The following is a 13,260-nucleotide window of genomic DNA, read 5'->3' as shown; positions in this document are numbered from 1 at the left end:
GAAATCAGTCTGGCCGTTCCTCAGAAAATTGGACATAGTACTACCGGAGGATCCAGCAATACCTCTCCTGGGCATATATCCAGAAGATGTCCCAACCGGTAAAAAGGACACATGCTCCACTATGTTCATAGCAGCCCTGTTTATAATAGCCAGACGCTGGAAAGAACCCAGATTTCCCTCAACAGAGGTATGGATACAGAAATTATGGTACATTTACACAATGGAGTACTACTCAGCTATTAAAAAGAATGAATTTATGAAATTCCTAGGCAAATGGATTGACCTGGAGGGCATCATCTTGAGCGAGGTAACACAATCACAAAGGAACTCACACAATATGTATTCACTGATAAGTGGATATTAGCCCAAAACTTAGGATACCCAAGATATAAGATACAATTTGCTAAACGCATGAAACTCAAGAAGAATGAAGACCAAAATGTGGACAATATGCCCCTTCTTAGAATTGGGAACAAAACACCCATGGAAGGAGTTACAGAGACAAAGTTTCGAGCTGTGATGAAAGGATGGACCATCTAGAGACTGCCGTATCCAGGGATCCATCCCATAATCAGCTTCTAAACGCTGACACCATTGCATACACTAGCAAGATTTTGCTGAAAGGACCCAAATATAGCTGTCTCTTGTGAGACTATGCCTGGGCCTAGCAAACACAGGAGTGGATGCTCACAGTCAGCTATTGGATATATCACAGGGCTCCCAATGGAGAAGCTAGAGAAAGTACCCAAGGAGCTAAAGGGATCTGCAACCCTATAGTTGGAACAACATGATGAACTAACCAGTACCCCGGAGCTCTTGTCTCTAGCTGCATATGTATCGAAAGATGGCCTAGTCGGCCATCACTGGAAAGAGAGGCCCATTGGACTTGCAAACTTTATATGCCCCAATATAGGGGAATGCCAGGGCCAAAAGAATGGGAATGGGTGGGTAGGGAAGTGGGGGGCGCTATGGGGGACTTTTGGGATAGCATTGGAAATGTAATTGAGGAAAATACGTAAAAAAAAAAAAAAAAAAGAACCTTCCCTCCCCTCCCCCATAAAAAAAAAAACAAAAAAACAAAAAAACAAAAACTTGACAAAGCATCATGAGCCCAATGAGATACTATTGAATTCATTTAGTGCTGGCTATGGGCTGCTGAATAAAGGATCTGCTCACTGTCTTGCAGCTCTATGGTATCTGGGAGGCTCTGTTGTGACTGCTAAGGCTCTTGTGTTTGCTCTGTGGGGTATGGAAGGCTCTGTAGTGTTTGCCCACTGTCTGTTTGCTCTATGGTATCCAGAAGGCTCTGTAGTGATTGATCACTGTCTTGCGGTTTCTCTGTAGTGTATGGAAGGATCTGTAGCCTCTCTATTGTTTGCGTTCATTGTGAGCACAGGTACTGAGGATCCATATTCAGGGTTCACGTTTGCACAAACAAACACTTTACCAATTGATCTGTCTCCCTCTCCTGACATTTTCCCATTCTTGTTTTTCAGTTGTGTGTGTGCTATGGCCCATGCGTGGAGGTCAGAGGAAAGCCTTGACATCAGTCCTTATTTCCCACCCTGTTTGAGACAAATTCTCTTGTTACCATTATTGTTTGTTTGTTCATTTGATTTGTTTACTATATAAGCCCAGCAATCTGGCCTGCATGCTTCTGAGGAGTCTTTCATTTCCTTTTATTTTTCTGTACTAATTTTTTCAATGTATCTTATCCAGATAGACTGTCTAAGTCACTATAAACTATTTCATTCTCTTTGGAGAGAGATGGCCTGGTTCATTAAGAATAATTCGATGTAGTGGCCAATACACAGGAGAACTAAATAAAAGCATCTACCACCCTATTTATCATTACTGATACAAATGGAGTGTTTTAAAATGCAAGTGGTTGAATTTCTGTCTGAGCAGTAGCTCAGACAGAAAAAAACATGAATAAACCATAGATATTTAAGAGAAAAAACTGTAAGCATGATTCAGAGGATACAGAATCGATAGCTGCTGTTCAGAACACAGTTCTGAGTAAAAGATTCATTGATTTGACACTCTCTGACTTGGGTTGCATTATAAAATAATATGCTGTTCTATTTGATGAAATTTCTGGATTTCAGAGCATAAAATATCACAATGCTAAATTATTCACTTTGTATCTATGGAAAGTGAGGTACTTCACAGGGGTCACTGTACTAGTTCATCTCTGAAAAGGGACTATGCAGCTCACAGAACAGTGGCTAGCACTGCACCCATTTTCATAGTAAAACTGCCTCCTACCTAGTACTTAGAGTAGTTGGTGCAAATGCTTAAAACAAAAGCTGAACTGAATAATCTTATATTTAGAGAGAATAAAACAGGCTGATGATATTTAGGGCTGGCTATTCCACATTTTTTTCTCCCTTAATTTTCAAGGTATTTTAAAAATGAAAATCCAGTTAAATAGACAACTCGAAAAAGGACGTTTTCTTGTTGTTTTGGGGGTTTGTTGATTCTGGTGACTATGGAGAGTTCTCAGTAGATAAAAATGCTTTTCTTAGAAGTAAGATAACCCAAATTCAATTTCCCAGGACTCATGCAAATGTTAGGAATGGCCTCCTGTGCCTGTAACCTCTGCATCCTGAGGTAGAGACTGGTGAACTGGGGAGCTCACTGGCTGAACAGACTAGCCAAAGCAGAGAGCTTCAGGGTTAGCAAGAGACCCTGTCTCAAAAAGTAACATGGAGTAATCGAGCAGAACTGCCAATATCCTTTGCACGCATGCACATGAGTGTGTGCACCCACAAACATGGATGCTTATGCATGCCTGTGCTTATGTGCATACACACACACACACACACACTCACACATCACAATGATTCCTACAAAATACACCACTTAAACATAACAGCTAAGCTTTTAATGTTTTTTTAATCTATTATTGCTATATTGTTCAAGAAGCACAGAAAGGTAGAGTAGATTTGTGTTTAATTTTTTCTCTTTCCACATCTAATCAAAAAGCTAATCAATTTGCTATATTTCTGTAAATGTATTTCTCCCAATAGAAACGGATATAGTTTTGATTATAAGAATTCAGAGTAGAGAAGATGGATGAACGGTGACTGTCATGGATGTTTAAAAAAGAATACAATCTTAGAATAAGCAATGCAAACAAACAGGGTACCCTACAGAAATTTTTACACAGAGATATCTAGTGGGAGCTTTAAACAGTAAGACCATATTGATTTTCATTTTTAGTTTGTCTGTTATGATTTTTATTTTTGTTTTTTTCTCATTTTGTTGGTTTAATAACTGCCAGTAATTAAAATTCTACCATAGGATACTTTTAGTACAAACTAGATATACATATGCATTTACTTGTATTATATCTCAAAGAGGATATTACTTCCTGCACATGGTGATTGATGCAAAATGCTTTCTAAAGGTAATTATACATTAATTTTCAATCCAGGAATGAAATATGACTTCTTATAAGCAATGAGTTTCAAATACCTCAATCTTCTTGCAAATGGAAGGGGTCCATCCTTCCCTGCTAAAATAAAGTAAAAACTTAATATTTCAGAAAAAGCAATAAGTAAGTTCCTTTTGTGTTGAAAGAAAAAAATTACCAAGAATGTTGTGGTCTTTGTTTTCATCACTGTGGCAAAACACCTGAGTGGATCAACTTAAAGAGAAACATTTGTTTTTCCCTGACATTTTCTGTTCGTAGCTGGCTGGCTGGCTGTCTGACTCTCTTTTTAGGTGTGGAGCAAGGTATACATGTCATGGTGGAAAGGCATGCGTGGAGGATGAAAGCTGCTCACATTATCCCTGCAGAGAAGAGACAGACGCTGGGAAGACAGTGGTGACATGAATCCTTCGATTTGCTAAAATCATGAATAACATAAAACTTTCCACTCCTGCTTTCACTAAGTATAACACCAATAACACAAGAACACAAAGATGTAGATAAAAATCAGAAAGTAGGAAGTCAAACCATTGCCCTCTACAAAGGATATGATTCTCTCTCTCGAAGCCTTTTAGATCTAATGAAAACTTTCAACAAAGCGGCAGCACATAAGATCAATGTACCGAAGTCTGTGTGTGGCCTTCCTATCTAGTGGCAACAATGATACCAATGAAGAAATGATGGAAAGAAAGCTGCTCAAAATTACTACACACACACACACACACACACATACACACACACAAAAATAATACTAAACCTAAACCTAACCAAGGAAGCAAATGACCTTCACAATGAAACTTTGAAATACTCAAGCGAGTAACTGAAGAAGACACTAGATATTGGGAAGATCTTTCATGTGCCAGATTGAAAGAGAAAATACTGGGAAATAGGCACCACATGAAACATTCTATAGATTCAATATAATCCTTACCATCCAAATCATTTCCACAGACATAAACAGAAAACTCTTAAAATTCATTTGGATATACAACATTTAGAAGGCTAAAGAACCCCTGAAAAGAAAGCATAATGCCAGAGGTATTTCCATCTCTCTTTTTGAGTTACACTGAAGAGCCATTGTGATTAAAAAAGCAAAAAAAACAAAACAAACAAAAAAAAAAAAACACGTGGTACTGGCACAAAAACAGGCATGTTAACAGTAGAATAAAATAAAATACTCAGATGGAGACTGTTGCAGATACATTCAATTATTATTTTTTTTCTTTACAAAGATGTAAAGAGTCCTCACTGGAGACTGGACAAATGGTGCTGAGAACATGGGATACCTACAGATAAAAGGATGAATCCAGATCCCTTGATTCTCATCTTGTACCAAGATAAACTCCAAATGGATCAAAAACTACAACATAACGCAGCCCGCAAAGTGCTAGAGAAAAAAGCAGGGGAAACAGGCTAAGACACATTGTCCAGTAGCTCATACAATAAGGCCTTAATGACAATAAGACAACACAAAACTAAAATCATCTGTATAGTAAAGGAAATAACTAATAAAGTAAACAGGCAGCCTATAGACCAGCACAGAAGCCTTGTCACTTATACATGTTATAGAGGATTAGTATCTAGAATATAAAAGGAATTAAAAAACCCCAATCACTAAGAAAACAAACAGTCTAAACAAAAATAGGCTGAGGAACCGAACAGAATATTTGAAAGGGGGAAATACAAATGGCCAGTTAATGTTTTAGCAGTGTTTGGCATTGTTAGCTGCCAGGGAAACTCATGCTACCAATACTCTGAGATGCTTCTCTGCCATGGTCACAGTGACTAACCTCAAGAAAAGATGAGCACAAATGTTGGCCTGGGTGTGGATAAAGAAGAATGTAATGTAATTCAGGCCCTGACAGACAAAGGCCACCTGTTCTCTATTATATGTGGATTGTAACTTATAATTTTTAATATATGTGTGGAGTAAGGGAAGATAGAAGCCAGAAAATTAGGAGGGGCCCATGTGACCAGAGAAAAATTACTTAAACCTAACACACTCAAATAGTTGAATCACAGTAGATATGGTCACATGTCAAAATAGATGAATCTGGAGGACGTTAGGCCAAAGGAAGCAAGTCAGTCACAAAAGGTGACATATATGTTTCTACTCCCCAGCATGAGTTAAAAGGTCAGTTTCACAGTCTTAGGAGCAGAGTGTGGGCACCAGGACCAGCAGATGAAGGTATGGGACAGCTGTTAGTTAATGGATATAGAATCTTTTCTATGAGTTAAAAAAGTTATGGTGTATGTTCAACAATAATATACTTTAAAATACTGATGATGGTAAAATTGTGTGTGTGTATGTGTGTATATGCATATGTGTGTGTTTGTTTGTGTATGTGTGTGTTTATGTGTGTGTATATGTGTGTGTATACATGTATGTATGCATGTGTGTATGCGTGTGTATGTATGTGTATCTGTGTATGTATGTATGTGTATATGTGTGTATGTGTGTGTTTGTTTGTGTATGTGTGTGTATGTGTGTGTATTATTTTTAGCAGAATGGAGATAAAAGGAAAGCAGGCACACATGCATCTACCTTGTCTAAGAATATGTAATTCTCTAAGGATCAACAAGATGTCTTCATCCCACTTTTGAAAATGAGAAAGCACAACTTCAAGAATTACATATGCTACCAGAGGCCACGAAGCTCTAACCGTATTCAAACATATACACATGAATTAATAAACTGCTCTCTAGTACAAAGCTTTGCTCCCTTAAAACACTGTACAAAAGCCTGGTCCCTCTCTGTCAGAACCCACTGACTTCATCTACCAGCCCAGTTTACACAGAACAGTAATCACTCTGTGTGCTCTTGATTCTTATCACCTTACCTAATTTAGTTCTCTCAACATCAACCATGTAAGCCTTATTAGCCCTTATCAACAAATGTTAAAACTGAATCTGGGAAAGACCATTACAAGTAAAATACCTTAACGTCAAAGTTTCCTTTGCAATTATACGTGTATCTCAGGATCTCAGGGCTTTCCATTTATGCCATTAAATCTTATAAACACTTAAGGAATTATACATCTGTCTCATTACTTTGGGTTTCAATTTAACATATTTTGTTTCAATACAACGGGAAGAGCACAGTGATTGTATGGGTTAAATATGCAGCCAACAAAGTGCATCAAATGCCTCCTAAAACTGGAGAGAAGCTAGCATTGAGTCACATTAATAGATTCATTAGATTATAATAAAAGGAGAAGTGGACAAATTACAGGAGCATTAAAGAATACTTGGAGAACAAAGTAAAACAGACGAAATAGCTAGTGGGGAGACAGGGTATCGCTGTTTTTGTTTTTTCTTTCAGTTGGTGTTATGAGAGAGCATGTGTCTATACATGGAACAAAACTAGATAGGAAACAGGGACCCCCCCCCCAGTTTCTCAGGTGCCATCAGCCAATATTACAATGGGGTTTATCTGTCCATGAAGTGTAGAGGTAAATAAAATACTCTATTCTACCTGTGGCTAGTGATAGTCCTTGCCCCATGGGGCATTTGTGTGCCATCAAATGTTAAAAGGACAAAACCTGAAATAATCTCCACAAAGTACGCAAGGGAACATGGCATGTGCTAGACAGGCTCTACTGTATGTCACATAGTGTTTTATTGTTAAGAAAGAAACTAAATATCTGAAGATTTTTCCTATGCATTTAGACCTAAGGTTTTTCTTTCTTTCTGTGTGTGTATGTGTGTTTACTGCAAGAGTTGGCGTTGATCTGCCTGGATCCAACAGAAGGCACAGATATGAACACAAGAAGTAGAAAGTGGTAACAGGTTAAAGGGGCAACTGTGGCTTGATAATCCTTGACAACACCAGAACATTAAAGAATAGAAAGTTAATAAGAAATAGCAAGCCAGTATGGAGCAAACATTATACCCTAGCACATAGGAAGCTGAAGCAGGGACCATTAAGAGTTCAAGATAAAAAAAAAAAAAAGTTCAATATCAGCCTGAAGTCCAAAAAGAGACTCACAAGTAGTTCATCACAAGCATAAAAATAGATCAATGATGACAATTATATTTAAGTCAAACATGACAAATGAAGTTGCTACCAAACTAATATTAAGGAAGCAGAGAACATAAAACTGATAAGCTAATATCACATTTTAAAATTTACTTATATTTGTTTATTTAAATCTGAAAGCAGAAAGGAGTTTGGTTCCATGTACCCATCTGGGAAGAAGGACTAAGAGATCCTGTGAATCTCCCTTGTCTATCTTCAGAGTCTAAAAGTGCAATTAAAAATTTAAATGCAGGACATACAAATATAAAACATCCCACTCAAGAGGCGGCCTTGTAATGACACTTGTAATAGTCTATAGAGCTACAACTTCTGAGAAACAAACCTGAACATTTTGTGATGCTAGGACATTGCCCACAGCACAAGCAGAATGGAACTCAGGTATAGCTGACCTATAAGCTATTCCTTCTAAACTTGAGCTGTATAAAGTCGTTGTTAGCCTTAAATGATTGACATTCATTACTTATGACCCTCTCCGTGTGGGATCAGATCCAACCATTGAAGGTAAATCTTTCTCTGACATCATGGAACAATGGAGAGCAAACAACCAAACGGTCAGACAACAAGGACTTCATTTTTGGATGACCTTGGATGGCCATTCCAAGGCATGTATTCAAACCATGTGTCTGATCCTTGCTTATGCTGCACTCTGTAGTCTTGTCAATGCATCAAAGTATTTTAAACCTTTGGCTAGCCTCAGTCTAATGTCCGCTGTTACCTGAAGGTACTTTCAGAACCTTTACCTACTTCTAGTGAAACTTTACAGCTTGGGAAATGAATAAGCAAAATTAGCATGAAGAAAGTATTTTCAAAACCTAATTTGAATATTGTAATTTAAATGGTTCAAACTAAGATTATAGTTATATGGAGAAAATCTATTAACAAACAAAATCCTTTACTCTGTAAGGTCTTCTATCTTCTTTTCCACTAGTGTAGGGGGCACATTGGAGACAATGACCTGCATATCCAGTTGATTGACCACGGAGACCTGAAAAGTGAAAATAGAATGTATTTAATTCCTAATTGTGGAAATTTACATTTTTAAATATTAATATTATCTGTTCCCTATTATGCCTAGAATTTTGTAGCTTCTTGTTTTTAACTCACTGCTGGATATTTTTTTTTTGAAAAGTTACACAATTTCCTATTGGTATCAGGAATAAATTGCTACTTGAAATCAGTAGAGGACTTGCTGTGGACCTAAAACTTAGATGCTAAGTGGTTTTCATTATTTTGGCTTTGAGCTTCCTTTTTAAAACCTATGACAACTGGTGGTGGTTTGAATAAGAATGGCTTCTCTAAGCTCATATTTGAAGGCTTAGTCACCAGGGAATGGAACTGTTTGAAGGATTAGAAGGATTAGAAGGTGTGGCCTTGTTGGAGGAAGTGTGTCACTGGCTCAGTGGGCTTTGAGGTTTCCAAAGCCCATGCCAACCCCAGAGTTTCCCTTACTCTGCCAATGGATCAGAATGTAGCTCTCAGCTACTGCTCCAGTGTCTGCCTGCCTGCCACCATGCTCTCCCCCAGGATGATAATGGACTAACCCTCTGAAACTTTAAGCAAGCCCCCAAATAAATGCTTTCTCTTTTAATAGTTGCCTTGGTCATGGTATTTCTTTACAGGAATAGAACAGTGACTAAGACAGTGACACAGGAGTGGAACTTTGGTTGTACATGATTTCATTTGTAAGAAACACCCAGCAGAATAACAATACCATTTAGAATTTTTAAATCCAAAGATAATGTATTCTTTGTAACGGATACTCTGAAGGTAAAGAGGGTTAGAGTATCTGATTCCGCAGGCTTCTCACATACAGTCCTCATGTCTATCCTGTTGACTCTAAGCCATGGGGATGACTGCTTACGAATCTACAGTGAAACTAAAACGAGCAATGTTAGCAAGAGTTGATGGCTATGCTGTACATTTTTAGTATTCGATGAGAGCCTTCTGTGATTATATAAAGTAAAAGGAGTGGTTCTATGCTGACTGCATTCTACTTAATTTTTCTTAAGAACCCTACAGCTTTCAACTTTCACAAGTAGTTATAATATGACTCCCATCTAAATGAGAAAACCATAAAACACTAGAGTATTTGTTGTGTGATTTTGATGGCTAGTTTTTGTCAGCTTGACACAAGCTAGAGTCACTTCAGAAGAGGGAACTTAATTGAGGAATTGCCTCCATAAAATTGGTCTGTAGGCAAGCCTATAGGGCATTAGTAATTGATGTGGGAGGGCCATGACCATTGTGGATGCTGCTTTCCCTGGGTTGGTGGTTCTGGGTGCTATAAGAGAGCAGGATGAGCACCATCAGGAGCAAGCCAGTAAGCAGCACCCCTTCATGGCCTCTGCCTCCAGATTCCTACAGTACTTGAGTTCCTGACTTGGCTTCTCTCAGTAAAGAGTGATTTGCAATATACAAGCCAAATAAACCCTTTACTCCTCAATTTGGTCATGGTGTTTTGTCACAGCAGTAGTAACCCTAACTAAGACAGAGATCAAAGGATATGTCATAGCTAGAGGCTCTTTTTCTAAAATAAAAATTATTTATTTTTATATATATTTGTGTTTTCCCTGCATATATGCCTGTATAAGTGTGTCAGATTCCCTGGAACAGGAGCTACAAACAGTTGTGCGTACCATGTAGACTTGAACCTGGGTCCTTTGGAAGAACAGCTAGTGCTCTTAACAGCTGAGCCATTTCTCTAGCCCACCATAGCTATAGTTTAATAATCAATTCTTTTATGTGAGGGCTGTGTTGCTACATAGGTCATATGCTGTACTGTTGCCAAATATTTGTATAAGAATCTGAAGTCAAATCTTAAACAATCCTTCACATACCCATGTACTATTACAGTAGCATTAGTGTATTCTCACTAGAACCATAAAATTGGATACTCCAGATTGATTTTAGTTAGTCCCAAACATCACAACATAATTTATGGTAGGAAGTGCATTCACATTGCCTTATAATTTTCATATTGGCTTCAAGTTATCTAAATGCAGTTCTTAATAGATGGGTTTATGATACCTCTAGGAATCAGACAGGGAATTTAAATAACAAAAGTAGACAAAATAATAACTCATGGGAAGCAGAAATCTGCAATCTGAGGGCGGATGCTCCTGTGAGAGGACCAGCCTCTGCTGGCCTCCCCTGAGCATTGCCAAGTAGGAAAACCTGTCCAGACCTGCTGCACCATTTAGGTTTCCAAGGAAATAAGTCTGAGATATTACAGAAAATATTCACAGCTCAATAGGAGACTGTTCAAACTTTGTATGAGCCTAATATGGTGTGAAGCTTATATATCATTTCAAAGTCTATATTAAGAATCCATTTTATACAGCAACAGTCAAGCAGTGGGCAGTTTGAACTCCATGCTTCTCACTCCTTATAGGCAGCTGCACCTACATGCACAGAAATTTTCTTTGTTTTTGAGTTTTTAGTAGTAAAATGGGCAAAATAGGAGTGTGGTTCTAAAACTTGCATATCTCTTTCACCCTCTTCCCTTCTCCTCTCTTCCTCCACATTCCCTTCCTCTCTCCTTTCTTCTCCCTCCCCCTTTTCTTCCTTCTATCTTTGACCCCTTTCTTCTTTTGCTTTCCCTCTCTTTTTTCTTCCCTTTATTTTTTTTAACATTGAACTAGGAAAGATCAGCAGGGTTCCAGTCAGCACCAGCAGTCTGAAGGAAGGCAGCCACAACAGGGAGTGCAGTAATTAGATCCCAATCTCTGTAGGCTGAAGCCCTGTCCTCTCCCTTGCTGCTGGCATCTACCTCAGGGTCAAGAGCTATCCCAGGGAGTTGGTGATGAAACAATTCCTACTTATACTTTCAGAAAGGATGCTGAGGTGACATTGAGGGCTGTGGAGGGTCTCATTATTTAGTGCTTTCATGGTCCCATACGCACCTTACCATACCTTCATAAATTGGGCCTTCAGCAGACACTTTAGAAGTTACCCCTTTGGTCAGGCATGGTGGTATACCATGTATGAAATCCCACCTGGGAGGAGGGGTAAACTTGGGATTCAGAATGAGACCCTGTCTCAACACCCTCTACCAATTATTGACTTTGTATAAGTATGAATTTTACACCAGATTTTTATTAATACAGATCCAAAAATCAGGTATACTACATACTGAAAAGACTAAAGCTTGGGCACATTTCTCAAGTCTTATATTGAACAAGGACCAAAAGGATCAATGAATGGATGAGTAGAGGAATCAATTAATGAATGTGTAGAGCAAGGGAATCAATAAGTGAATGAGTAAAGGAAAAGACTCAATGAATGAATGAGTAGAGGAAAGGAATCATTGAATGAATGGGTAGAAGGAAGCAACAGCAAGAACACAGGACAATCAAACTGGTGCCTTCTTACCTTGGGTAAAAGTAGGATTTAATCAAGGGAGTGCTAACTAACCCAAGTCCAAGGAACTATGTTATAAACATTCAAAGTGTTGGGGAATTGTGTGGACTAATGACTGTTGTTTATCTGCCTGTTTTGGCCTCTTCTGATGAGGTTTATTGTTTGTGCTACTTCTTGCCAATCCAACACAGCAAGAAACAATGCTTATTAGGTCAACAAAGGCTCCATCCAGACTTGGAGTGAGCAGCAGTGTGTGATGCTGACAGTTAAGATTTGGTTGTTGAGTTGAATTGATGTCTCTGCTTTATATAAGAAAAAGAATGAAATTCACACTTGGTAATTGGGCATATCTTCTGATAGCTGTTCATCTTAATGGTTGCTCTCCTTCTGGGAGTACAGCAGGAAAAAGAAGGAGATCAACCAGGCAGAGGAAAGGAGAGGAGAGATGCCACACCTGAGAAAGTATGGGACAGAGAGCATAGCTACCATGTAGAGCTGGGGCAAGAGCAGCCCAAGAGGGCTGCTTTACTGGGTCTAGGGCAACAAAGATAAAATATAGGATTTAGTAAGTAATAACTCGGGAATATTGGGGGGAGGTGGAGTAGCCACATGGAGGTTAGGAAGTGACCCAGCCATTGAGCTGTTTAGGTTCTCTCTCTCTCTCTCTCTCTCTCTCTCTCTCTCTGAGTGTGTGTGTGTGTGTGTGTGTGTGTGTGTGTGTGTGTGTGTGTGTGTGTGTATGTGTGTGTCTTTCATTCGGGAACCCAGAACATTGGGTGGGTAGAGAAGAATGCATCACTGCTGGGATTTATATATAAAAGATACTACTACAAGGAGAATAATAAATTATAGCTTAGGTTTTAGTGTTTAAAGAAATCTGAATCTTGAGTTTTGCCTTTTAAACCATCTGCCCTAAACTCATGTAAACATTTAAGAATATAATATTTGTCTTAATTATACATTGAAATCACTATGTAAATATTTCCAAAAATTTACAACATACTATATTATAACTTAAAATACCATTATATAATTGCTTGCTTTTTCTCTATACAGGCTGATTTCAAATATTTTAGAGATATTCACGTGTACCCTGTTGGGATGCATTGCGTGACAGAGTAAGAATAACTGTGATCAAAATAAAGAGAAGAAGCATGTGACTGTCACAAAGGTCTAGTGACAGCTTTGTTATGTACATATTTTACATCTAGGTCATTTAGTTCTTCCTTACGAGCCATTTCTTCACCTCCTTTGCTTAATCCTGTAAACGTCAACATTGCCATCCTATAGAACATGCACTGAGTCACTAATAACTGACCCTACATAATATTAAATTCACATTAGAAATTTAAACTTTATATTAGAAAGATAAATGTTAACAAAATTGTTTTAATTATGCCTTTAATCAAGTATTTAAAACAGTTCA

The 13,260-nt window shown here is 38.2% G+C and overlaps 1 protein-coding gene across 3 annotated transcripts in view; it reads right to left on the bottom strand.

The window, feature by feature from the left end:
* Pcdh15 (protocadherin related 15) overlaps positions 1–13,260 on the bottom strand; it is a 933,441-nt gene that overhangs the window by 43,939 nt on the left and 876,242 nt on the right. For all 3 annotated transcript variants that reach the window (XM_085842876.1, XM_085842877.1, XM_085842878.1), the window contains one exon: positions 8,372–8,460. In XM_085842876.1, the coding sequence (XP_085699002.1) occupies positions 8,372–8,460 (89 nt within the window). The remainder of the gene's footprint in view (positions 1–8,371; positions 8,461–13,260) is intronic.

Source organism: Mus caroli, unplaced genomic scaffold (assembly GCF_978045245.1).
Source record: "Mus caroli unplaced genomic scaffold, Mus_caroli_1 scaffold_9, whole genome shotgun sequence".
NCBI classification, from domain to species: Eukaryota; Metazoa; Chordata; class Mammalia; order Rodentia; family Muridae; genus Mus; species Mus caroli.
This window is presented reverse-complemented; position numbering and strand designations above follow the sequence as displayed.